At 36.7% G+C, this 27904-nt stretch overlaps 1 protein-coding gene across 2 annotated transcripts in view; it reads left to right on the top strand.

The window, feature by feature from the left end:
- Positions 1-4822: 4822 nt before the first annotated feature.
- Positions 4823-27904, top strand: part of DCP2 (decapping mRNA 2) — a 77137-nt gene continuing 54055 nt past the window's right edge. Inside the window, exons 1-2 of one of the 2 annotated variants that reach the window (XM_031943732.1) lie at positions 4823-5192; positions 20035-20186. In XM_031943732.1, coding sequence (XP_031799592.1) covers positions 5140-5192; positions 20035-20186 — 205 coding nt within the window. In that variant the 5' untranslated portion in view covers positions 4823-5139. The remainder of the gene's footprint in view (positions 5193-20034; positions 20187-27904) is intronic. The other variant, XM_031943742.1, reaches the window with a different exon arrangement.

Below are 27904 nucleotides of genomic sequence, written 5' to 3' on the forward strand. Positions count from 1 at the left end.
AGTAAAGGCTGCTTTGCAACTCCTTCAGATGTTATGATTCACAGCTGAGGAGGCTCTTGGGAAAATTGACCTTCACCTTCACATAGGCATGGTCCTTAACACATTATACCCTAAATAAGTAGGTAAATGAATATTTGGTCTAGTCAGTCTACCTGGTGATAGATGCATAAATCTGTATGAAATAAAGTCCTACCTTATGACTCAACTCTACGCCCCTTCCCAGCTTGAAGTTGTCATGATTCCTGTAGAAGACTGAGATCTCTATCCCTTGTCCCTCGAATTTCATCACCCCAAAGGACAGAAGAAGGGGGATAATGGGTTCAAGCTGAAGGCCTACTCAGAACCATGTACATAATTAAGGATTGTGAATCTTCTTGTTTTCATCAAGGTTACAAGTTTTTAGTTTAAAGAGAAATGTTAAATTAGAATGGTTACTTTTGAGAAAGATTAAAATATAGATGAGGAATGTAAGATAATGTTAAAAGGTTTGAAGAAGGGGCAACAGAAAAGATGTGGAAACCAAAGTTGAGCTAGAGGCAAAAGCTGGAAGAGCTAAAAGACAAGCTGCAAGAGCTCTTGGAACCAAGAAGGGAAAGAGGACTCTAAAAAAGCCAGGCCCAATGAAAGAAATAAGACTTGGAAGGAGAAAATAAACCTTTGGATTTTATCAGCTGGCTACAATTAAAGTGATTATTACTTGGAACTGAACCTAAGGCTGCCTCCAGAAAACCTCCCCAAGAATCCTGCTTCCAGAGAACCATATCATATATTATAAAAAAGAAGAGAACACCACAAGTATTCTTCTCTCAGGATAAAACTGGATCTTCCTTAATCTCAGTTACTTTCTATGAATGAATTCTTTTTTTTCTTACTTGCTCATTGTTTTTTATTTGTGTTTTTTCTTTTTATCTTTTAATAAAAGTTTGTTAGTGTAATCACCTCTAATCTAGAGTGGGAAGAATGGTGCCTCTGGCTTCAGGTCTTCCTTCAGTTCTGCCTCCCCCTAGTCAGGAACCCTACATCAAGACTCCATTCTCCTGTTAGTGTCTGTAGTCAGCAGCTTTCCTGCCCCACAATTTAGGCCCTTGTCCAGTTTTGTGTTCCTTCCTTCAGTGTCCAGGGAAGTGTCTCAGCAGTATAGTTGAATTGGTGTTTCTTATTAATAGAAGTTTCCTCAATTTCCTCAGACTTAACCTTTGGATTCCTAACACTGTCCAGGAAAAGTTTCTGTGGTTGGAGTTGAGGCTAACTCTGAATCTAGCTTATCCTAAGGGCTCTCAACTTACTGTTTCATTGGAGCTAGCTTCAAGGAGTTTACACTTCACACTGACCAAACTTCCCTTCTAGGGTCTTTCTTTGGAGCTTCTCTGAGTTTTTGTTTTTGTTGAAAAATAAAAATTGGGGTCCCCCTGGGACAATCCATGTTTGTCCTGAATACATATTTTGTTTTGTTTATGGGGGAAATCTGGAGAGCTTGGAATTTTTTGATTTACTCTGCCATCTTCCCAGAATTCTCTCTCTGCTCTCTTTTCTTTACCCAAGGAGAGCTCCTGTTCCCCTGCAGTCACTAAGCACTAGTACTTCTATTGGTACTGCAGTCATGTGAGCTTCCATACTCTTCTCTGTCCTGGAACCATGACTTTGTCCTCTCCTCCCCTTCAGCCACAAGTGGTAGTATTTCTCTTAGCCTGTAACTATCACTGGGTCCCCTGCCCTCCTGAAGCCATAAACTCACTAAAGCTCCTTTTTCTCCTGGAATTGCAATCAGAGGCCCTCTACTCCTGTGACAACTACAAGCACTCCTCTCTACTCTGAAACTGTGACCCAGAATTATAGTATATGGACAATAGAATTACCAGTCATTGTCAATTGCACCCAGTTTTAGCAAATTGTTTTCTGTAATTTTTTGTGACCATTTGTCCAACCCTCTTACAGTTTCTGAGCAAAGAGCACACCAACAGCTCCTGCTTTTGCTATAGTGGCTGCCATGTCTTTCCCTATTTTTCTAAATCCACCAATTCATTTCTTACACCATAATATTCCAACCTTATACTGAATAGTTATTTTAAATAGTCTAAAACAATATTGACTAATATGCCTGACACCTTAGTTTCCCTATTTTTTTCTCTTTTGAGTAAATCTATTTTAGTTTTAACTTTTTCTGGGATCAATAACTACAACCCCTGTTTTTTCCCTAATAAATTCTAGTTTTGATCATTATGTTTTGTGTATTTATTATGTTATATATATATCTCTTATTTCCTATTCCTATTGTCTCCTCTCCTTTACTTCTACTCCCTATTTTGCCTTACTATTACCTAATCTACCCCCAAAGAGCCTTCCTTTATCCTCTCTCCTTTTCCCCTCTCTTTTTATCCCATTCTGGTTAATCATCACACCCTTCTATACCCCATCTCTTACCCTATTCCCTCCTCAGGGCTAACTATAGAGATAAAAACAAATAAAAGTTGGGACAGAACAGTGGTCCTCTTGGAACAATGGAGAAGTTCTGAAGACCTAGGAAAATAATTAAGAAAATGTTAATAATGCAGCTGAGACTTATTTTTCACCCAGAAAGCTAAGGATAACTTTGCCTTGCTTGGTTAAGAATTCTTGACCAAACCATAAGTCTATTGGTATTTCCTTTCCTTCTCCTTCAATTTTTGTTTAGGTTGTACCAGACAGGGATTGAGCTCCTCTTGTAAGTGGTCATTCTCTCCAAAGAAGAAATTCTACTTTGCTGCCAATGGACCTAATAACTAATGGCCTTTTGAATTCACAAGTTTTCCTTCAAGGATGGACAAGTTCTTAGCAAAGTTGCTGGTTATAAAATAAACCCACACAAGTCATCAGCATTCTTATATATCACTAACAAAATCCAACAGTCAGAGTTACAAAGAGAAATTCCATTTAAAGTAACTACTGATAATATAAAATATTTAGGAATCTATCTGCCAAGGGAAAATCAGAAACTTTATGAGCAAAATTACAGACCACTTTTCACAGAAATTAAGTCTGAGCTAACCAATTGGAAAAATATCAAATGCTCTTGGATAGGGCGAGCAAATATAATAAAGATGGCAATATTACCTAAACTAATCTATTTATTTAGCGCTATACCAATCAGACTCCCAAAAAACTATTTTAATGACGTAGAAAAAATAACAACAAAGTTCATATGGAAAAACAAAAGGTCAAGAATTTCAAGGGAATTAATGAAAAAAAAATCAAATGATGGTGGCTTAGCTGTACCAGATCTAAAATTATATTATAGAGCAGCAAGGATGGACAAGTTCATCTTTGGGTTGCTGTTTGATCACCTATGCTCAGTGAAGGAAACAAAAACAGAAAAGTTAGGTAGGTTGGCAACATTCAGGCTTAGGCTTGACTAAGCACATATGTGATTTACTCAGTTTACCACAGCTCCTAGGGTTAGGTAAAAATCACCAGGTGTTCCTCCAAGAATAGAAACTGAAGAAAGGGGTTGAAGGCAATTTTTTATGCACAGAGTCAGCAGCTTTTCTTACTCATTGGCCAAGAAGGATATTGTTTGGTGATTTCCAAAGACTAGAATCCTTAAGTACCAAGTCAGCTGGAGTCATGATCAGCTGGAGAAGGCAGGGGATGGGATCTTTGCCAACGCTTAATGGAGGTGGGATGCACCTCTTGTTATGTAAGAATACCAAAAAATGTGTGCATGCAAAATAAATAAAATACAATTTTTTGAGAAGGGAGCTATCAGTTAGTTAGGGGGACATTAAGAAAGGGCTCATGTAGAAGGTGATGCTTAAATTGAGCTTTGACGATTTATAAAATGCCACAGCAGTTTGCAATCGATTTATCCATGTCTCTTTAGAACCTGCACTATTTTTTTGTTTTCCAGTATAGCTTGTCTTTTATTCAGATCCCACAAAACTGCCAAAGTTCCTAAAGCACAGATCTTAACCAAGATTTCCCTGAATTAATTAGATAAAACCGTAGATATAAATATCTGTAGATAATATATCTTTATTGCCTCCCGAATAAAATTAATGAATGAAGAACCATTTACTAGGTACTTGTGTGCAAAACACTGTGTGTTCTGCGGATACAAACAGAAAAGTAAGACAGTCCCTGCTCTAAAATACTGCACTTAATATTGCAGTTAAAGACATTGGAGATCCGGCTCCTCCTACCTTTCTGGACTTATTGCCCGTGACTTCCCACTGCGCACTCTCTGCCTTCCAGTCTGCTCTTCCTCACACGTTCCATTTCTCCTCCCATTTGTCCGGCCTTTGTCCCGTCTGTCCTTCAAGGATGGAATGCGCTCCCTCCCCACCTTTCTGTTTTAGAATCTCTAGATCCCTTTAATGTTCTGTTCAAACTCTGTCCGCAGCCGTGAAAGAGTTTATGGTCCCAACCCCTCCCCCCAAAAAAAAAAAAAGTTTATGGCTTAGCTGTCCCCACCCCCTTAGCTTGTGTACATTTTGTTGATATTCTGCGTCAACATACAGATGTTGTTTCTCAAGAGAGAATGCAAACTCCTTAAGAGCATCCCTTTTCTTTCCTAGATACAGAGTCCTTAGAGACGAAGACCTAAGTTACAGGAAACGGAAGCGCCTACTAGTAAGCCCTAAAGCTCTTTCACATACTCCCTAGACTTAAGCAACCTAGAATGCGCACGCGCACTCCCCTCCAAGGAGTCTTTCTTTGGCGGCGGGAAGTTGGTTCCTCCGGGGAGCGACCGCGCTTCCTGAGTAGCGATTAGAGCTGACGCTTGAACAAACAAAGCGTCTATTGGCTAACTCTTTCGTCTCGCCCATATGCTCGCTTCTCATTGGACCCTGGAGAAGGAAGGAGAGATTATCGTAGCTATTCGGCTCCCTCCCTTGGTCAAGGCCCCAGCTACAGGCTGTAATCCGCTCGTTGAGGGGAGTGTAGTGAAAAGATTTCGCTCTTCTCCCCGCCTCTTCTTCAGCTTTTGGGGCTTGCGTCCGTATGAAGTGGGGACAATTATTGTATTTCTCAGGGAGCGCGCTTTTGTGAGTGTGAGTGTGTGTGTGTGGTGTGTGTTCGCGTGTTCGCGCGCGTGCGCGGGTGCATTACTCTTCGTCCCCCCGGCGCGGCCGGGATGCTCTGCTCCTGCTGTTGGTGCTCATCATGGAGACCAAACGAGTCGAGATTCCTGGCAGCGTACTGGACGACCTCTGCAGGTACTCAGAGACGCCTCCCGCTTCTCTCTTTCTATCCTCCATACCACCCCTTACCCTCAGTCCCTCCTTTTTCTATCTTCTCGCGGCACCTGCCCCTCCCACTTTTCTCCCCTTGCTTCCCCTTTGTCTTTTCACGTTGTACCCTCCGAATTCTGAGCCCTCTTCTCAGTTTTCTGTTCTCTCTTCCGGCTCTCTGCTTTTCCCTGCCACTTTCTCTTCTTTCAGACTCTGCTCTCCCTCGAAGATCCTGCTTTTTAAAATTGCATTGATTTTCTTACATGTCTCTTCATATCTCTGTGTGGAAGTCATTTCCTTTATATTTTGTAGCAACCACGTTTGATTGTAAGCTCCCCCACCCCCCTAGAATTTTTTTAAAACACCTTTCTTTTTTTTTTTTTTTATTTAATAGCCTTTTATTTACAGGATATATACATGGGTAACTTTACAGCATTAACAATTGCCAAACCTCTTGTTCCAATTTTTCACCTCTTACCCCCCCCCCACCCCCTCCCCTAAATGTCAGGATGACCAGTAGATGTAAAACACCTTTCCGAAGAGATTTTATTCTTTCCCCAACCTGTTTCCTGTCGTCATTGTACAGGGGGAAATGTGTTCTCGGTTTTCTGTGATCGTGTAAAAGAATTTCAAAGTTATGAATAAGGAAGTGGTGCATTTTAAGTGTAGTTTTAAGTGTCACTATCACCATTACTATTCAATATTGTATTAGAAATGCTAACTTCGGCAATAAGAGTTGAGAAAGATTAAAGGAATTAGAGAAGCTAATGAGGAATCCAAATTATCACTTTTTGCAGATGATTTGATGGTATACTTAGAGAACCCCAGAGATTCTACCAAGTGATGAGGTGTGAGAATTGAGTGTTGAGAAATTCCCTGACTGAAGTGGGATCCCGGCCTCCCTCCCTCCCATTCCCTCTCCCCCTCCCCAGGCTTTGCAAACCCCAGTGAATACAGGCAGAGGTTTGTCTAGAATGGGTTTATTTATGCGAAGAAAATAGCTTTCTTTGCGGGGCAACTCTTAATTAGGAATTAACAGAGATGGATTGACAGGCCTTTGGTTTTATCGGGTTTGTCCTGGCCTGGAGCTAGAAAGCAGTTTGGCTGAGACTTCCAATTGAATGAGATTACTTGTCTGGGAGTTTCCCTTAAGAATGGATATGGCCCCTCCCAGAGGCCAGGAGGGTTTGAGACCCAGGAGCACTCTTTCCCCAAAGATTGCTTTACGACCCTTCTTCCTCACATTAAAGGACAGTGTTAACATCATAAGTATTTGAAAAGGTACATTTTTGGAAAGTTAAATTAATTTAGGATTCAGAGAAGGTTTCAATAATTTTCTAATTGTCCTAATAAGTTGATATTATATATGTGTAAACTCTTTAACTATTAGATATAGTTGTTTCAGAAATCAAATAATAATAATAATACTCACATTTATACAGCAGTTATTATATACCTGACTGTGCTAAGCACTTTGCTATTATCATCTCAGTGGATCTTCACAACAAGCTCTAGAGAGATAAGGTGCTATTAAATTTACTGATGAAGAAACTGAGGCAAATTGAAATTAAATGACTTGCTCAGGGTTACAAAGCTATTAAGCTTCTGAGACAGAATTTGAACTCAGACTTTCCTGATCACAGATCTGCTGGTGTATCCATTCAGTCACTTGGCTTTCTAAGTCATTTTATTGAGCACTTGGTGCAGTAGATAGAATATGAGATTGAAGTCAAGAGTCAAGTCCTCTTTCTGATTTCAAATCTGGTCTCAGATATTTTCTGGGCAAATCACTTAACCCTGCTTGCTTCAGTTCCTCATCTGTAAAATGAGCCAGAGAAGGAAATGGTAAACCATTCTAGTATTTTTCAAGAGTTTGGCCATCATCAAAATGAACAAAAATTCAAATTATACAGTTTGTTATTTCAAGACTAGTTACGGATTTTAAGAATTCTCTATATAATGTGATGTTAATATAATTAATATAGTTGCAGGCTCAAATGTCATCACAGTGTATTAATGAGATGCCAAACTAATTGTGAAAGAAGCTTGCCTTCATGTGTTTATGAAATTCAGCACTTCTCTGATTATCAGAATCAAGAGGGGAACAACATTTGTTGGTTTTGACTGCTACCAATTTAGCCATGCCTCTGATGGTTTAAAATTATTAAGCCCTGTACAGATTTTAATAGTTCTGTTTTGATAGTTGGAGACCTTGAAAGACTTGAGCTTCTTGTTGGGGCAGGAAGAGTAAGAATTCTACCCCTTTTCCTCTTAACTCTCAGTATTAGAACTATAGTATTGAAGGGGAGCTACTGGATCAGTAGAAAATATTGTATCCAGCAGGAGGTAAAGATATAGGGTGTATAGACACAAAAAGAAAGGAACCAGAGGAATGGAGCAATGTAAAGGGAACTAGCCCTGACAAAAGAAAACAGACCAAAGACCTTTAGCTATGGAGAGAACCAGACCTTGGGAACTCAGCTGAACAACTTGGCCAGCAAAGATGCTAAAATTTCACTTAGGATAAATAGAAAGCTGTTTAGATGTCCATCTTTTAAAGATCTCTTTATACCTCACTTTCATCATCTATAAAATGCAAGAGTTGGATTGGATAGTTCTATCCTGCTCAAAAATCTATGATCAGTGATATAATTTTTTTTATGCTTTTGGCTACCTAAGCCTGAAATATAAATTTTAAAAAAATGTGTGTGTATACATACATACATACACATATATATATATACATACATACATACATACACATATATATATAATATAAAACCTTTTTATTTTCAAAACATATGCAAAGATAGTTTTCAGCATTCATCCTTGCAAAACCTTGTGTTCCACATTTTTCTCCCTCCTTTCCTCCCCGTGCCCTCCCCTAGACAGCAAGTAATTTAATATGTTAAACATGTGCAATTCTTCTCTACATATTTCTATATTTATCATGCTGCACAAGAAAAATCATATCAAAAAGGAAAAAAAAATGAGAAAGAAAAAAAGCAAGCAAACAACAACCGAAAAGATAAAAATACTATGTTGTGATCCACAAGTCCCCACAACCTCTTTCTGGATGCAGATAGCTCTCTCTCCATCACAAGTATATTGGAATTGGCCTGAATCACCTTATTGTTGAAAACAGCCACGTTCATCATAATTGGTCATCACATAATCTTGTTGCTGTGTACAGTGTTCTCTTGGTTCTACTCACTTTACTTAGTATTGTTCATCTAAGTCTCTGTAGGCCTTTCTGAAATTATCCTGCTGATCATTTCTTATAGAATGATAATATTCCATAATATTCATATATTATAACTTATTCAGCTATTCCCCAGTTGATGGACATCCATTCAGTTTTCAGTTCCTTGCTACAAACATGTGGATCCATTTCCCTTTTTTATGGTCTCTGGAATACAGGCCAAGTAGAGACACTGCTAGATCAAAGAGTTTAATAGGACAGAACTCCAAATTGTTCTCCAAAATGGTTGGATCAGTTCACAACTTTGCCAGCAATGTATTAGTGTCTTAGTTTTCCCACATCCTCTCCAACATTTATCATTATCTTTTCCTGTCATCTTAGCTAATCTTTAATTTGCATTTCTCTAATCAATAGTGATTTAGAGCATTTTTTCATATGACTAGAAATGGTTTTGATTTCTTCATCTGAAAATTGTCTATTCAAATCTTTTGACCATTTTATCAGTTGGAGAAAGCTAAGCCTGAAATAATTAAAATTGAAGGGAAGCTAGTTATTTGTTGTTCAATCATGTCTGACTTTGTATTCCCGTGAACCATAGCATGTTAATATTGTTGGTAGCATTTTCCTGGCAAAGATATTGGAGTGGTTTGCCATTTTCTTTTTCAGGGCAAACAGATCAACTGATTTGTCCAGGATCACATAAGTACTTAAGAGTTGGTTTCTGGCACCTACTTACTGTTCTTCAAACCTTCAATTTAAAAAAAAAAAAAAGATTATATTGAAAAGCAGGCAGAATATATATGTCTGTGTGCTGATTATATTTTTGGGTTGTTTGATTATATTTTTAATTTAGTTGTAGTTGTACATGCCATTGTGATGTGGACTCTTGAGTCAAAAAGAAGCACAATCAACTATTATGAGCCTAACAAAGTCCCAAACTATCCTGTTTGTATAGAATGATTGTGAGAATGGAACTCTTATTAACCTCTACTGTCTATCCCTCAAACCTTTGAACATCTTTATACAACCTTTGAGATATTGCTTAGCATATTTTTTCTGAAGTTATTCCATCTGACTCCCTTTTGAGCTCCCTGGTACTTTCCCTCCTCCCCTGAGAAACCCCCAAGGTTATATATTTCCTGTATAAAAGATCTGCTCATGATGATCTTGGTTAAGTCATTTTCAGGACTAAACCCACGATGAGATTCTCTCTCCCTCTTTCCTTCTCTCCCCCTTTCCCTCTCCTTCTCCTTCTATTTCTCTTCCCCTCTCCCTCTCTCTCTCCTTCCTTTCCTTCTCCCTCTCCCGCGCTTTCTCTTTCTCCTCCCTTTCCCTCTCTCCCTCTTCTCATGGTGCAATTCCCTTTAATGGAATCTTTTTCCTTACTTTAGCTAATTGATTAGTCTGCCAAACTCTTCTATGGATTTAGGCTTCCAGTCAATGGCATACTCAGGTTTATTTCTTTACTAGATTCTTCAAAATTCTTTTTCTTGGTAACTGTAACTTTCCCATATCTATTTCATTTTTACCTCTCCTGGTAACTATTTTACCTCTTCATTTTGTGTCTTCCCCTAAAGATACCTACTTTTTGGCAAAGAGAATGGTCATTGTGAATTTGTCACATGTTTATTTTTGTACTAGGAGTTATTGCTCCTGACCTCATCATTTATATATATCCCATTTCAATATATTTATACTGCTAAAATATTGTTTATGATATATTTTAAAATGAAATCAAACATACAGTTGTTTGCTTTCTGTAGCTTTCTGTAGTCTATAGCAAATTAGATATTCCCTCTTGTTTCTTTTATATCGTCATTTGCTTTGGATTTAGAGAGATTTTATATTGTTTTATTACAGGCTTCTGTCTTACCTGCCTTACTTCTCCTGTACATATTAGGTTTTTAGGAAATAACTAATCTCTTCATTAGGGGGAAAATTTGGGATAAGATTTGGTTGAAAAGGTTCACTCTAATTACTATCATATTTTGGAGAGTATAAGGAACAATGGATAGGAAATAATAGTTGAACAAATGGTTTTACAAATGAAGGTGAAATACCTTATAATTTTAAAAAACATGTTGACAGTATGACTTCTTCCACACCTGTGACCACCAAGGAGGGATATGTTTGAAGTCTGTACACCAAAACAATTCATTATGAATCTTCTCAAACTCACCCAGTATGCAAATACTTTGTTCTTATTATTGAGGGTACCACCATTATGTTACTCAAGTTTGCAATCTCACTTTCATCATTGATTCCACTCTCTTACTTCACATATTTAAAGTTACCACATTTTATTTTATTATATTTTTGCTGAGGCAATAGGGGTAATAGACTGAGGCAGGGGTGAAGTCAGAATACTGAGAGCAGGAATGGACTAACAATCTAGGTTCTGATTGGGATTACAGAATGGGGAGAGGCACCCAACATTCTGATGATATCTAAGATAGAAGGTCTTTCTCCTTATCTGGATCATCATGATTAGGAGGGAGGAGGGATGGTGTCGCAGGATTGAACAGAACAATTAGGAACTGAGGCAGAACAATGTAGGGAAACTGAGTCAAGACAGTTGGGGAAACTGAGTCAGGACAATAAAAGAGAACTGTGGCATAACATTCCACACTCTCTCTCTCTTCTGAATATTCAAATCATTGAATTACTTTTTTTCTAGATATTATGTGAAAGATCTTAGCACCATAATTTTGACCAACCCTGTGTGAAGCAAATAAACCAAAATAAAACTAGAAAAATGCAAGGACTTATGGCAAGGACAACTTTCTCCCTGATAACCCCAGAGTTAATCTGTAATACAAAGGCTCTCCCTGTTGCTAGCATGTCAGGTCCTCTGCAGTTGGGACACCATCTCAGCCAGAGAATCCAGTTTGAGATGTGAACTCACTGTGAGTTAGGTGGGTTTGCAGTCATTTATGCATTTAACTCAGCCTCTGCTTATAGAGCAGCAGGGCTCAAGACAGTTGTGCTGCTCATTCAGAGGGGCAAAGAACCCTCTCCAGGGGAGAAGGATGAGGCTTGGAGTAGCACCACCTGTCCCCACCCAGAGGAACAGACAGGGCTGTTACTAGGAAACAGATTTCTGAGCAGTATATGCACAATTAGACCAAGGCAGGCAACCCTGAACTTTTAGAGGCCTGAACTGCAAGGTCCTTTGAAAATGCTGAAATACTAATTAAGGAACTGGGGTTACAGGAATGGAGAAACAGATCAGAGAGATTGCCAGTCCCAAGACAGATGTCTGATTTCTGGTTGTTTCTAAAAATATAATCCCCAAAATTGAGTCTGCCAGGGCAATTACAACAGAATAAGGGATTTCAAAGTTAAAGTATAACCCGCAAGTTATGACTCCAGTAAATTTAAGCAAGGGGTAAAAAACAAAAAGGACTGTTTAAAGGATTTCCAATTCAATCTGAACTAGTGAGATAGGGTGTGATGACCACGTTAGCACCCTGGATACCTTAGAATCAGCTGGAGTCAGGATAAGCAAAAGTCCTTAGTCTTTATTCTTGGTTTTTAGAGGTAGGAGTGAATTGGATGGAAGCAGAATCTCTGTGACCTACCTTCTTCTTCTCCCGCCCAGAGTGACCCTAGCAAGTCTTAACTCCACCCCCTCGTTCCCTCCTGCATTCTCTGTATACACCAATTATCGATCCAGCACAGGATAGTGGGAAGGGCCATTATCCAAATATGTGCTTATAGAGTATTGTCCAAGCAGTAATTAGTCTTAAGTGCATCGACTCAAGAGTTTCAGTCCTTTACGATAGGGGGTGGAGTAGAAGTACCTAAAGGCAAAGTGAAGGGGTTCTCATTCTTTCAGGTATTTTGAGAAAAATCCACCAGTTTCCTCAATTTCCTATCTCTCCCTCCCTTTTTTTTTCTCATGGAAAGCAATTATCAAATAACCATCCCACATATAAATCCCAAAAGTAAATTAAAATTCCTATACATAACAGACTAGTACAGTAGGGTTTCCTAAAAATTCCTGAAACATAACAGCAATAATTACACAATTTTAACAATTTACATCCCAAATCTTAAACACAGTAATAGATGACACAAATCAGGATTTAACAGTCATTCATCAACCATTCCCAAATTCCCCCATATCAGTCCATAAGGGACAAAGCCTTATTCAGAACTGCTTCAATCTGAGCACGATCGGAGTCTCTCAGTCCATACAAGGGGATGGGTGTGGTATGAAGTGCTGACAATCAGAACTGATCTAAATCCCGGAAGCAAGTCAATATCTGTAATTTGACCAAAATCTAGAATAAAAAAACCACAAATCTAACAAATAAAGGTTAGGACAGTCTGAGATAGAAAGACTTGATTCACAAGACTGCTGCAAAATGTGAAGAGCCAGCAGATTCCTATGTGAAGAGATGAGTTTGCTTCATAGGACAGGCAAATGGCTATCGTCTCAATAAAAAACTGTTAAGATCGTATATTTTAAGATCAGCACGAGACAGGAATTCAGGTTAGGGGAAAATCGTCAGTCTTTATTCTCAGTGAAGAAGGATCGGAGGTGGAAGAGAATCAGCGATAGCAATGTGTGCAGCTGAGTCAAGAAGCTAGCTCAACCAGCAGCCACACAACCAGCAGCTCGGAGTCTCGAACTCAGCCCAATCTCTCCCAGCTTGTCTTCTTCTCTCTCTCTCTGCCTCCACCCACCAAAATCATCATTTCCTATACAACACATCAGGACCTGCACGGAGAGTGGGCAGGGACCATTCTTAATCCAGTCATGTATATTAATAGAGTATAGCCCAATTACTATCTAGCCTCATGTACTTGGGACCTCAGTGCATCAGCTCAAACCTCAGCCCATTACATTTCCTGCTTTCTTTTATTTTAGAACACCGGTGGTCATGCCATCCCTGACTCCTCAGGGAGGTCAGAGCCCCCAAGGGGAGGTGATCACAGCCTCCCTAACTTCTCAGGGAAGGAGGTGAAAGCACCGAAAAGGAGGTGATCACAGCCTCCCTGACTTCTCAGAAAAGGCGGTGAAAGCACTAAAAAGGAGATGATCACGCCCTACCTGACATCTCAGGAAGGGAGATGAAAAGCACCAAAGGGAAATGGGGGTTGCTAGCGGGTTTCTGGGCTGAAGGGTCTTATTATGCACAAACCCATCAGCATGGGAGGTATTACACAAGCACATAGCAATAACGCAGAAGCTATTAGGGATGACCCTCCCCTCAGTCAGTGCAGGCTCGATGTGGTGTAACAAACATGAATTGTACACACAAGTAGCGGAATAGCAAACAATATAAATCAACATGGTGTTGGAAAAGATCACCAGAAGTCCTAGAAGGTGGGTATGTAAACAACAGTCACACATGCACCTTCTTCAGCAGCCAAGAGATAGTCCAAAACCAATCTATTGTCCATTGTTTCACATGTCAGGGAATCCAATGATCCCCCTGAGTTTTTGAAGTCCTGAAAAAGTCTTTTTATGTGTTAGGGAATCCAATGATTCCAGCAGATTTTGAAGTGTTGTAACAGTCTTATCATTTCTCAGAGAATCCAATGATTCCTGAGGGTTTTCAAGTCCTATGTCTCAGAGAATCCAATGATTCCTGAGAGTTTTCAAGTCCTATGGCTCAGAGAATCCAATGATTCCTGAGGGTTTTTGAGTCCTATGGCTCAGAGAATCCAATGATTCCTGAGGGTTTTGAAGTCCGACAATCTTTGATGCAAAGGGGGGGGGGGCAGCAGGTGCGGGGCCACCTCCGGTTGGGCACCGGTATAATCCGCTTCTAGCTCGCCTCGAGGCGTGGGCATCTGGGATCATGACTCCTCCGGCTTGAGACAACACATCAGGACCTGCACAGAGAGTGGGCAGGGACCATTCTTAATCCAATCATGTATATTAATAGAGTATAGCCCAATTACTATCTAGCCTCATGTACTTGGGACCTCAGTGCATCAGCTCAAACCTCAGCCCATTACAAAAAACAACAGTTAGGTTCCACAGACTACTGTTAATTGTCCTTTAAAAACACTTGAATATCATAGACTCAGTATCCAATAACAGATAAGATGACCAGGCTAAATACTTATTTGCCCAAGTATTTAGGATATAATGATTACATATAACCAGATCGGAAACAGCAAGGTATGACATAATTGAATTGCATTAACAGTTTCTATTGACCATTGCCATGGAAATCAATCACAGGAGGAAAAAATGCAGGGACATAACTATAACCTAACATAAGCAATCAAAACTGATCCCTAAGCTCATACAGGATAAATAGCCACTTTAACCCAGTTTTACTCCAGATAATTGTCCCAATGAAGCTTTAAAACTCCCAAATAATAAGCCCAAGAAATTTTACCTCCAGTAACAAATCCCATTAACCAAAGTTTCAGATAAATCCCAAACAGGTATTTACCATAACCTTATATTTATAACAGTAAGAATTTGTCTCAGTAAGTTCACTTCTTTCATATCTAAGTAGACAGTTTCATAAGTGAACATTATACATACAAATCATTTTGCTTTAAAATGCCCAATACATAGACAGATATCCCAAATTGCATGTTGTCCATAACAGAAATATTTTCAAAAGGACAAGAAACAAAACTATGATTTTCAGAGGTCCTTTAAATGACCTCAGGATAACCCAATACAATCAATTAAAACTTAGAATATCCTAATACCACAAAAGAATCCAAGAAGTTTTTAAAAATATTAAACTTGAAGATATAATCCTACCAAATTATAGATCACATTTATGACCCTATTCCTTAATCAAGGAAACCACTATGTATCAAAAGAAACAAATATTCAGTCAGTTAACCAAGCCTCTGCATAAAGTGGCTAGGGTACACATTTGGGGGAGGGAAGAGAAGGTTCCTGATGGCCACCCTTCCCCCACTCCACCTTTAAAGAGGCAAGGGGGAGGGAAAGGAAGCTAAACTGCTCCCCTGGACAAAAGATTCCCTCCTGTTTCCCACTCAATTTTCCCCACACAGAAATCCTTCCATTAAGAACTTTCCTCTGTCTTTTCCTTAAACAATTCCCAAGCTTACAATCTTTCTAACTAGATGCTCCATTGCTAAAGTAGCAGAGAGCAGTGAGGGGATGAGTTTAATCTTCACCTTTGAAGACAAAAGATCCTGGTTTTCCCTACCCCACCCAACCTCTTTTTCAAATGCAAATTTTCCTTCTTGTCTCTCCTAAATCTCCTTCAAAACTATTAAGATTCACAATACAGTGGATAGGTAAATGACTCCATCAAACCCACAAGTCCACCAAAGTTGAATTTAAAGCATAACTTATGCTAACAAATTACCCAAAGTATTTCAGAAGGTAACATACTTTATTATTAGATAAATAAATTAGATAAATAAGATAAATAAATTATTAGATAAATAATCATTAGATTAGAGGCACTTGACCTCTTTCAGACAAGTTAACAGAACTTCTCTTTAACAAGCCATTGTTCTTAAGATCTTATTCTCAAAGATAACCAAATCTAACCTGCATAGGCAACAGTAAAATTATTTCCCACAGTTTCAGAATCATCCTAAGATTACATGTAAGATTACTACATTACAAATGTTTTCTCCTGCCTGAGTTTAAATAGATAAGGTTTTGCAACAGGTTAAAAAGTTTAGAATCACAAGCAAATTTTTATAGTAAGCACAGTTCCAACATTGAAATAACCAATTGCCAAACTTCTTAATCATTGTTCTTAAAATTTAACAGAGCTCTTAAATTAATAAAACAGACAAATCACACAGAACACAAATTACACACAGACTGCACAGTTACAACATTAAGCAAAACATTTAACACATATAACTAGAGTATCTAAAAAGGCGCTCAGAATCATATCAGACCAGATGTGTCTTAGAAGACACCCAAACCAGAGGGGATCATCCAGTGACCTGGAATTTAATGCCTATCGGCATTTTATTATTCTGAGAATCCAGATTCTAGCACAGACAGATCAGATTATGTCCTAAGACATCCAGGCTTATTCTCCAATTGGTCAAATTAAGGTATTCACCATTGGTGTGGCTGTGGCTGAAAACTGCTTTCTTTTCCTGGAGACTCTGAAAAAAATCAAGAGGGCCAACCTCTCCAGGCCAAGAAACCAGATCCTCAACCACCCCCATGCTCAAGGTGGAGACCCGAAGGTCTCTAATCTCTAATCCTGTTCCCATTTTCTAACAACTCAATGGGAAGCCTCCAAAATGTAATGCTGGAGAAAATTAGGCAAGATAGAGATTAAAGAGTTTTTAATATTTTATTTGATAGGGAGAGATTTACTGGGACCAAATGGATCCACAGTTTGGTCCCAGGGCTGAATGTGACTATCGTCTCCAAAAATCCAGCAACCAGTGTGAATTTTCAATGACATATATATACAAACAGGTGGCTCAGCAGTAGACAGCCTACTACAGGAGTAAACTAAGGCAGGGGTAGAGTCAGAGTGCTGAGAGTGGGAACAGACTATCATTCTGCTTCTGTGACGGGGTGGGGAGAGGCACCTGACATTCTGATAAATTGGGATTACAGAATGGGGGGAGGCACCCAACATTCTGATGATGTCTAAGATAGAAGGTCGTTCTCCTTATCTGGATCATCATGATTAGGAGGTAAGGGGTGGTATTGCAGGATTGAACAGAACAATTAGGAATTGAGCCTCAAGCAGAACAATTTAGGGAAACTGAGTCAGGACAATAAAAGGGGACCGTGACACAGTAGATCCAATTATACCAGTCTGATTTCTCTTGTTCTTACATGACACTCTTATCTCCCACCTCTTTGCCTTTACACTGGCAAGTTTGTAGAAATTCTTCCTTAACTTCACTTAGAATCTTCCTTCAGGTTTCAACTAAGTGCTACTCCTACTTGGAGCCTTTCCTGATTCTTACCTTCACTACTTCTTCCTTCAGCTTAAAGGCTATTTTCTTCTAAACTTACTTTTTATTTTATATATATATATATGACACCTGTATTGACTATAATTGGGCAAGGCATTGAAACTTTTAATGCCTATCTGCATTGGTAGAGAAGTTTCCTCACTCATGGATTCATGAGGTCCAGACCCTACCTCTCTGATACACATATATACAAAGACAAATAAAGTAGTCCCATGTCTTCAAGGAACTTACATTCTAAAGGGAGGGGGTGTGTACAACACATACTGGGCAGGGATGGTTTCACTTTTGACTTTATATTCCCTACAATGGCAAATGTTGATGTTCAGTTTATCAATTGTGTCTAGCTCTTTTGAAGTAAAATAGGCACCAAGTGTGATAAATAGAAATAGATTCAGGAGAGCAACAAATTCTAAAAAGAATATTACATAAAAGTTTGCAACATGGAACAACCATGACAAGACATCCATTACAGATTACAAAGATTTACTGTAAACAAAGTTTATTATGTGTATAACAAAGGGAAATATAAATTCCCTAGTAGAATTTGGCTAAGCAGGAAGATTGAAGTCACCAATAGAAAGATATTATGGAGGAGGGAGAGGAGAAAGAGTACCTCATAGCAGGCTTAGTCTTGAAAAGGAGTTACCTAGGAAAGGGATACTATTTACATAAATAGCTTTAGTAGCTCAAGCAATTACATTGCAGAATCATAAATGAATGAGCAGTTTGCATTTTGGGGTATAATTTTTAAAGATAGATTCTATGAAAAAAGGGGGAAGAACCAGGAAGGAGTTTGGAGAGATAAAGAGGGGGATCTAGGAGGAGCCAGGTGGAATCCACCTAGCTGCCCAAGTCCCAAACCTATCTAAAGATATGCTAATCAAGAGAGTCTCTGAGAGGATTGAGACTGTGGAGGTTGATAAAGAGTTTATCTCATCTTTCTATTTAAGCAGAATAGTCTGCAAAAACTAACTTCCTTTTTTGTACTTTATTATAGTTGATGATAACCTTCTGGATTCCTTCCTGATTAGGGAAGAGAATGAACTGGTTTTAAGTCCACATTACTTTGTTACCCATTTGGGATTTTATTGCTACTTCCTTCTCTGGTACATTTTATAGATAAGAAAACTGAAGCAAACTGGGTCATGGCTTGCCTCTTATCACATTCCTAGTAAGTGTCTGGGGTCAGACTTAAAGGAAAATGAGATTTCCTGACTCCAGACCTGGCAGTTAATAAATACATGTTTGTTTACTTAGTCAGTGGTCCTCTGTAGTCATAATTAGTGATTGCATTGCTCTGAGTACTGATAGTTCTAAATTAAAAAAAAAAAAAAAGCTTATTAATTGAAAAAGTTAGTAAAAAAAAATGAAAGGAATATTAGTAACAATCAAAATTAAATGCTAATTTTTTGTTTTTCTTTACCTTGTTGTGGCTAATATGTGTATTATTCTTTTGGTTGTCTTCACTTATAACTATCTCCCATTTATACACAGTATAGTGGCAGTTATATGACATTTGTTCAGCCATTCAGTTAGTGGGTCCTTAGATTATTTCCACCTTTTGTTTTTGTCTGTTTTTTCTATCATAACAAAGTTCTACTATAAATATTTTTATATAGTTCCTTTTTCCATTTTTTGGTCTGCTTGAGACATATACTTAGTAGGTATTGAGTGATTCGAAGATGTGTGGGATGCAGAAGACCTCTACTCAAAATGACTACTCAGAGATCACTCAAAAGTAGAAAGCAGAAAGATTGTTATCGCATCTCATGATAAGTGCCCCAACTTAGGTTAAGTAAATATGCCCATAACTAACAAAAGTTAGTTTAAGTAATATAGGCCTGCACATCTTGTACTTATGCAGGTCATAGGGAAACACAGGAATAATAAAAATAAAGAAAAAAATTCACACATTACTGTAAGTTCTTCATCTCTCCATTCCACACAAAGGTCATTTTTCTATTATGACTTCAGATTGTTTTCTATAAGGGAACCAATTCATGTCTCCACTCATATTCATGAACTTGTCTTCTAATATTGACAGTTTCTGTCTTTTACCATCTTTTTGTTAGTTTGCTAGATTTGAGGTGAAATCTAAAATTATTAATAAATAAGAGAGTGCTTGCTAAATATTTTTCTTTTAATATATTATATGCCAACTTAGTTATATTTTGGTCGTCACAAGCTTATTTGTATTTATAATAGGTTGTGTAGGTAATTTTATGATGCTATTTCAATTTATAAATGTGAACTTATTCTGTATTCTTGGAAATGTAGCTGTGCAAGTGGAGTTAGTGGTAAGTACTATTTATTCTAGTAGCATTTGGACTATTTTAGAATCACATTTTTAATTTTTTTTTGCCAGTATTTCTTTCTATAATAATTTATTTTGATTTTTTTCTTTTAAAATGAGCATTTTACCTTTTTATCTGAACTTGTGCATGATGATGATGTATTGATATGGTAAATATAGCACCTTCTTTTTCTGACTACCTCTTCTCAGACAATGACACTAGGATTTCCTGAGGAGTACAGCTTTCTTTTATGACAAAGACTGCTTCTGTGTCAGGAAGTCTTTGGTAAACCCTTTCGTGTCTTTCAGTGTTATTGGTCCTATTTCTAGGATGATGAATGCGTTTTTTTTCTCTATATTGCTGTTTGTTAATGTAATTTTTTTCCTTGTTTTTGTTTCTGTTTTGTCAGCCGATTTATTTTGCATATCCCCAGTGAGGAAAGAGACAACGCTATACGAGTATGCTTTCAGATTGAACTTGCCCATTGGTTTTACTTGGATTTCTACATGCAGAACACACCAGGATTACCTCAGTGTGGGATAAGAGACTTTGCTAAAGCTGATATCCTTTTTAAAATTAGTGTAATTATCATTTTTTTATTCTTGTTAGTAAAATGTTAACACTAAAAAGTTTTCTTCCTTATCTTGTATATAAGGATTATAACCTACCCAAAACATCAGCTTATCTTTAAGAGAAGAAGAAAAAAATTAAGTCTTTAAGAAACTTGTCTTGAAATTTATTTTTTTAAGAAAACTTTTTTTTCCCTTTATTTTTAAGAACAGTTAAAATTGGTCTGTGAACTTATCTGCCTTTGTCTGTTTTTACTGTTTTTTGAAATTTTTCTTTATCCAGGCATTTACTATTTCAGTGAAATCATAGATTCATTCTCTATCCATATTTCTGTTGATACTATTTTTTATCATTTGTTTATTTGTATTATTTGTATTTTACAAACTTTACTTTAATCATATTGGCATCATTAGTTAGATGAAGAAATCATCAGAAACATTTTTTCATTTAACTTGGTCAAGTCAAAAATGACTTGAATAGCATACTACTCAACAAGCAAGTTACTGTGTCCTATCCTGCTTGGTTCCTGGTATCAACTGTAAATTGCTTAGATAATAAACATATATTTTAAACAGTAAAAAAAAAAAAATAGTTCAAGACAAAATAAAGGAGCAGTCTGAAGCTATAGCATATGATTAATTGCTAAATATACTTTAAAAAGTTCAGATGAGAATATTTTACTTTAAATTGTACTATTCAGAGAATACTTTATGGAGGAAATGAGATAGCCATTAATTTAGCAAAAAGGACATTTCAGAAAGAATACTTGAGCAAAAGGTTAGGAGTAAGACAGTTCAAGGTATATTTATTTACTTATTTGGTGGCAAAGTAAAATATAGTATGGAATATGAACCTGGAAAGAGAGAATGAAATCTGATTGTAGATGTTCCTAAATACTAGACTAAAGAGTTTGAACTTTATTTGCTATGAATCAGATAGTTAGTCATTTAAAGTTTTTAAGTATCTATTATATGCCAGGCCCTGTGTTCAGCATTGAGAATGCAAATACAAAGAGTTTATTAGCAAATCATTGTTTCAGAAAGATTTCTCTTTTGATAAAGTGCAAATTAGATTGGAACAAGAACACCAGGTAGAACTAATAGTTAGTAAGAAAAAGTTATTAGTAATTGATAGTTAATAGTCTTCATTGTGTATTATAGTCATAGCCGCAGAAAAATTTTGGTCATGACTTAATGACACTAAGCAGATTTTTCTCAGGCAAAGAATGATTTCAGTATTTTCATGGGGGTGGTTTTTTAAACATTTATTTTAGTATAAAAATTTTTTGCATGAATTTTATTTTCATAAAACAGATACTTCTTAATCTTTTCCCTTTTCTTTTCCCATAAATTCTTCAAAAACCAGTTAACATTAGTTAATATTGGTTAATAAAAAAGGAAAGAAGTATTGTTGCTTCACAATTTGACTTATGATTGTTCTTTTAACCCAGTATTTTTTAATCTGTCCCTTGATATAAATGTGGGCATGTGAATATGCCTAGATATAAATTTCCTATAATATTCTATTTGTTTCTGCCTATATTTTGAAATGTTCTAGGACAATTCTGTTGGTAGTCAATAACTATCAAGCTAAAATTCCTGAGTGGGGTGTGTGTGTGTGTGTGTGTGTGTGTGTGTGTATATGTGTATGTGTGTATGTGTATGTGTATGTAATGTTGGCGGGGGGAGGGACAGCCAAGATGGCAGAGAGGACACACACATCTTTCTGAGTTATCCTCTATCCTCAAACTGTTTTATGAAACTCAGCCTCTGAATTAGTGCTTGACTATCAGAACCCACAAATATTGGGAGTACAACACGTTACCAACAGAAGATAATCTCGAAATTCGCCAGAAAAAGGTCTGTTTTTGCATGCATGTGGAGACAGAACGGGGTTAGGCCAGGTGCAGACTCGGGTAGATAGGCAGTGAGAGTACAGAGAACAGCTCACGCTAAGCAGACCTGAGGGGGGCAGGGTGTGGTCTCCATCAGTAGAAAATCTATGGGGAGAATTCTACCACAGTATTGGCTACTTTGCCCTGGCAGCAAGCCAGTAGATTAGCACAGTAGCTATAAACACAGGGGGTAAACAGTATAACCCAAAACACTAGAGTCTCTCAGTACCCAGTCACATACCCCCAATACCGGGAGGGACGCAGCATGATCTCAGCAGGCAACCGCTAATCTCAGTGTGCAACCGCTAATCCCAACACAGCCATTACCATCCCACTGCCCCTTCACTGCCACTTTCTATTGTCTATAGAGGCAGCTTGGAAATACCCCACTACCCCATGAGCAGACTGTGGCATTGTTTGTTTGTTTGTTTGTTTGTTTGTTTTATGAGTAAAAAGGCAAAGCAGGCACTAAATAGAGATAGCTTCTATACTGAAAGGAAGCAGATTTCAAACCCTGAGGAGACTAAACAGTTTGTTTCTTATAAGACTCTCATAAAAGAAATTACAAAGGATTTTAAAAGAGAGCTAGAAGAAAAATGGGGAAAGGAAAGAGAAGCTTTGCAAGAAGGCTTGAATAAGGCATATAACTCATTAAAAGATATAGTGGAAAAAGAAAACAACTCCCTGAAAAACAGAAATTGTGAATTAGAAAAAGAAAATAACTCCTTAAAAAATAAAATTGGCGAAATGGAAAAAAAATTCCATAGAACAAAACAACTCATTTAAAAACTCAATTGGACAAATGCAAAAAGAAATAAAAAAATTAAAAGAAGAAAATAATTCATTAAAAACCAGAATTGAACAAATGGAAATGAATGAATCAAGGAGATACCAAGAATCAATCAAGCAAAACCAAAAAAATGAAACAATAGGAAAAAAAATGTTAAATACCTATTTGGGAAAACAACAGACCTGGAATATAGATCTTGGAGAGATAATCTAAGGATTATTGGACTCCCTAAAAATCATGATGAAAAAAAGAGCCTACACACTATTTTTCAGGAAATCATCAAAAAGAACTGCCCAGATGTCATAGAATCAAAAGGTAAAAGACATTGAAAGAATTCATAGAAAACCTATTGAAAGAGACCCCAAAATTAAAACTCCAAGAAATATTGTGGCTAAATTCCAGAACTATCAGATCAAGAAAAAAATATTACAAGCAGCCAGAAAAAAAAATTCAAATATAGAGGAGCTACAATAAGGATTACTCAGGATCTAGCAGTGTCCACATTAAAGGAGCGAAGGGCCTGGACTCTAATATTCTGAAAGGCAAAAGAACTTGGTATGCAGCCAAGAATAACTTATCCAGCCAAATTCAGCATTATTTTTCAGGGAAGAAGCTGGACATTCAATGAAATAGGTGAATCCATTTATTTCTGATGAAAAACCAGAGATGAACAAAATGTTTGACCTCCAAATACAGGACTCAAAGAAGCATAAAAAGGTAAAAAGAACTCTTGAGAACTGTATTTTTCTTGTGGGTATACATAAGGAGTACATGTATAATTTGCTTTTACTGTATAATATAAAAAAGGATCTAGAGGTAGAAAGGAAATTGTACCAGAAAAAGGGAAAAGTGGAGGTACTACATCTCACAAAGAGGTAAAGGAAACCTATTTATTATATCTGAGGGAAAGAGGGGAGGGGGAATGAACATAGTGTGAAAACTTACTCTCATCAGAATTCGCTCAGAGAGAAAATATTAGACATATTCGGTTTACAGAAAACTTCTCCCACCTCATTGAAAAGTAGGAGGGGAAAAACAAAAGGAAGGGGGTAGGTTAAGTAGAAGGGAATACAGAAATTGTAATGGAAAGGTTTAAGAAAAGTGGAGGGGAGGGATTCTAAAGAGGGAAGGCTTCCTTCATGAGGCAAGTGGTGCTCATAAGTTTAATACTAGGGAGGGGGGGGGTAAGAGGGAAAGGAAAGAGAAAAGCGTAATCTGGGAATAACAAGATGGCAGGAAATGCAGAATTAATAGTGTTAACCATAAATGTGAATGGAATAAACTCCCCCATAAAATGGAGGCAGATAGCAGACTGGATTAATAGCCAGAATCCTACATTATATTGTTTACAGGAAACACAGTTTGAAGCAGGATGATGCTTACAGAGTAAAGGTAAAAGGCTGGAGCAGAATCTACTATACTTCAGGTGAAGTCAAAATGCAGGGGTAGCCATGCTGATTTCAGATCAAGCAAAAGCAAAAAAAAAATTGATTTAATTAACAGATAAGGAAGATAAGGATATCTTGCTAAAGGATAGCATAGATAATGAAGCAATATCAATATTAAACATATATGTATCAAGTGGTGTAGCATCTGTATTCCTAAAGGAGATTTGAAGAGAACTGCAAGAAGAAATAGACAGCAAAACTATAACAGTGGGAGATCTCAACCTTGCACTCTCAGAACTAGATAAATCAAACCACAAAATAAGAAATTAGTTAAAGATGTAAATAGAACACTAGAAAAGTTAGGTATGATAGATCTTGGAAAAAACTGAATGGAGACAGAAAGGAGTACACTTTCTTCTCAGCAGTTCATGGAACCTATACAAAAATTGACTATTTATTAGGACATAAAGATCTAAAATTCAAATGCAAAAAGGCAGAAATAGTAAATGTATCCTTTTTAGATCACGATACAATAAAAATTACATTCAATAAAAAGCCAGGGGATATAGACCAAAAAGTAATTGGACACTAAATAATCTCATCCTAAAGAATAAATGGGTGAAGTAACAAATAATAGACACAATAATTCTACCGAAGAGAATGGCAATGAAACAACATAACATCTTGGGATGCAGGTAAAGTGGTAAAAAGGGGAAATTTTATATTTCTAGAGGCCTACTTGCATAAAATAGAAATAGGCTTGCAATTAAAAAAGCTAGAAAAAGAGCAAATTAAAAAACCCCAAACAAACACTAAACTTGAGAGATCAATAAAATTGAACGTTTAAAAAAAAAAAAAACACTATTAATAAATAAAACTAAGAGCTGCTTCTATGAAAAAAGCAACAAAATAGATAAACTCTTGGTAAATTTGATTAGAAAAAAGGAAAGGAAAATCAAATTGTTAGTCTTAAAAATGAAAAGGGAGAACTTCCCACTAATGAAGAGGAAATTAGAGCATTTCTTAGGAGTTACTTTACCCAACTTTATGCCAATAAATTTGATAACTTAAATGAAATGGATGAATACCTTCAAAAATATAGATTGTCCAGATTAATAGAGGAAGAAGTAAATAAGTTAAATAGTCCCATTTTAGAAAAAGAAATAGTTCATTTTAGAAAAAGAAATAGAACAAGCTATTAACCAACTCCTAAGAAAAAACCCCCAGGAACAAATGGATTTACATATTTACATTTACATTTACACATTTACATTCTACCAAACATTTAAAGAACGATTCATTCCAATTCTATATAAACTATTTGAAAAAATAGGAATTGAAGTAGTCCTACCAAATTTTTTCATGGTACCGATACCTAAACCAAGTAGGTTGAAAACAGAAAATTATAGATCAATCTTCCTAATGAATATTGATGCAAAAATCTTAAATAAAATTTTAGCCAAAAGATTATAGAAAATCATCCCCAAGATAATATACCATGACCAAGTAGGATTTATACCAGAAATGCAGGGCTGGTTCAATATTAGGAAAACTGTTAATATAATTGACTATATCTATAATAACCAAATTAGCAAAAAACATGGTCATCTCAATAGATGGACAAAAAGCATTTGATAAAATCCAACATCCATTCCTATTAAAAACACTTGAGAGTATAGGAATAAATGGACTTTTCCTTAAAATAGCATCTGTTTAAAATCATCAGTGAGCATCATACGTAATGGGGATAAACTGGAACCATTCCCAATTAGATCAGGAGTTGCCTACTATCACCATTACTATTCAATATTGTATTAGAAATGCTAGCTTTGGCAAAAAGTTTAAGGAATTAGAATAGGTAATGAGGAAACCAAATTATCACTCTTTGCAGATATGATGATATACTTAGAGAACCCCAGAGGTTTTACCAAAAAGCTATTAGAAATAATCCACAACTTTAGCAAAGTTGCAGGATACAAAATAAATCCATAGAAATCCGCATTTTTATACATCCCTAACAAAATCCAACAGCAAGAGTTACAAAGAGAAATTCCTTTTCAAATAACTGTAGATAGTATAAAATATTTGGGAATCTATCTCCCAAGGGAAAGTCAGGAAGTATATGAGCAAAACTATAAAACACTCTACACAAATAAAGTCAGATCTAAATAACTGGAAAAATACCAAATGTTCTTGCTTAGGTCGCGTGAATATAATAAAGATGACTATTACCTAAACTAATCTAGTGCTATACCAGTCAGACTCCCAAGAAACTATTTTACTGACCTAGAAAAAATAACGAAATTCATTTGAAAGAACAAAAAATTAAGAATATCAAGGAAATTAATGGGAAAAAAAATTAAATGAAGGTGGCCTAGCTGTACTAGATTTAAAATACTATAAAGCAGCAGTTACCAAAGCTATTTGGTATTGGCTAAGAAACAAGAGTAGTTGATTAGTGGAATTAGGTTAGGGTCACAGGACAAAGTAGTCAATAATTATAACAATCTAATGTTTGACAAACCCAAAGACCCCAGCTTTTGGGATAAGAATTCACTATTTGAAAAAAGCAGCTGGGAAAATTGGAAACTAGTATGGCAGAAACTGGGCATTGACCCACACTTAAAACCAAGATAAGGTCAAAATGGGTCCATGATCTAGACATAAAGAATGATACTATAAACAAATTAGAATATAGGATAGTTTACCTGTCAGATCTGTGGAGGAGGAAGGAATTTGTGACCAAAGAAGAACTAGAGATCATTATTGATCACAAAATAGACAATTTTGATTATATTAAGTTAAAAAGGTTTTGTACAAACAAAACTAATTGCAGACAAGATTAGAAGGGAAGTAATAAATGGGGAAAACATTTTTACATCCAAAGGTTCTGATAAAAGCCCCATTTCTAAAATATATGGAGAATTCACTAATTTATAAGAAATCAAACTATTCTCCAATTGATAGATTGTCAAAGAATATGAACAGACAAATTTTGGATGAAGAAATTAAAACTTTTTATTCATATGAAAGTGTTCCAAATCATTATTGATCAGAGAAATGCAAATTAAGACAACTCTGAGATACCACTACACACCTGTTAGATTGGCTAACATGACAGGAAAAGATCATGATGAATGTTGGAGTGGATATGGGAAAACTGGGACACTGATGCGTCGTTGGTGGAATTTTGAACAGATCCCACCATTCTGGAGCGCAATTTGGAACTATGCTCAAACTGCATGCCCTTTGAACCAGCAGTGTTACTACTGGGCTGATATCCCAAAGATATATTAAAGAAGGGAAAGGGATCTGTATGTGTAAAAATGTTGACTTAATTCCTTTTAGAATCTGAATAGTTATTTGTCAGACTGATATACTTTTTTCTTTAGTCTCTAATGAATTTATTTTTAGTAATTTCACTACTGGTTCTATATTACAAAGAAATGATCACAAGATAACATTAAATTAGGAAATAATAGTATATTACTATATTCAGTGTGATGAGATAGATGATGCTATTTAATGCACTTTAAAAAATTAAACATGTCTGATAAGACAAACCTTAAGACAAATGAAATATTATATCTTTTGTCTTTTTCCATAAAACAAGGAGCAGGATCTAGAATATTTGCCA

This window comes from Sarcophilus harrisii, chromosome 1 (genome assembly GCF_902635505.1).
Source record: "Sarcophilus harrisii chromosome 1, mSarHar1.11, whole genome shotgun sequence".
Taxonomy (NCBI): Eukaryota; Metazoa; Chordata; class Mammalia; order Dasyuromorphia; family Dasyuridae; genus Sarcophilus; species Sarcophilus harrisii.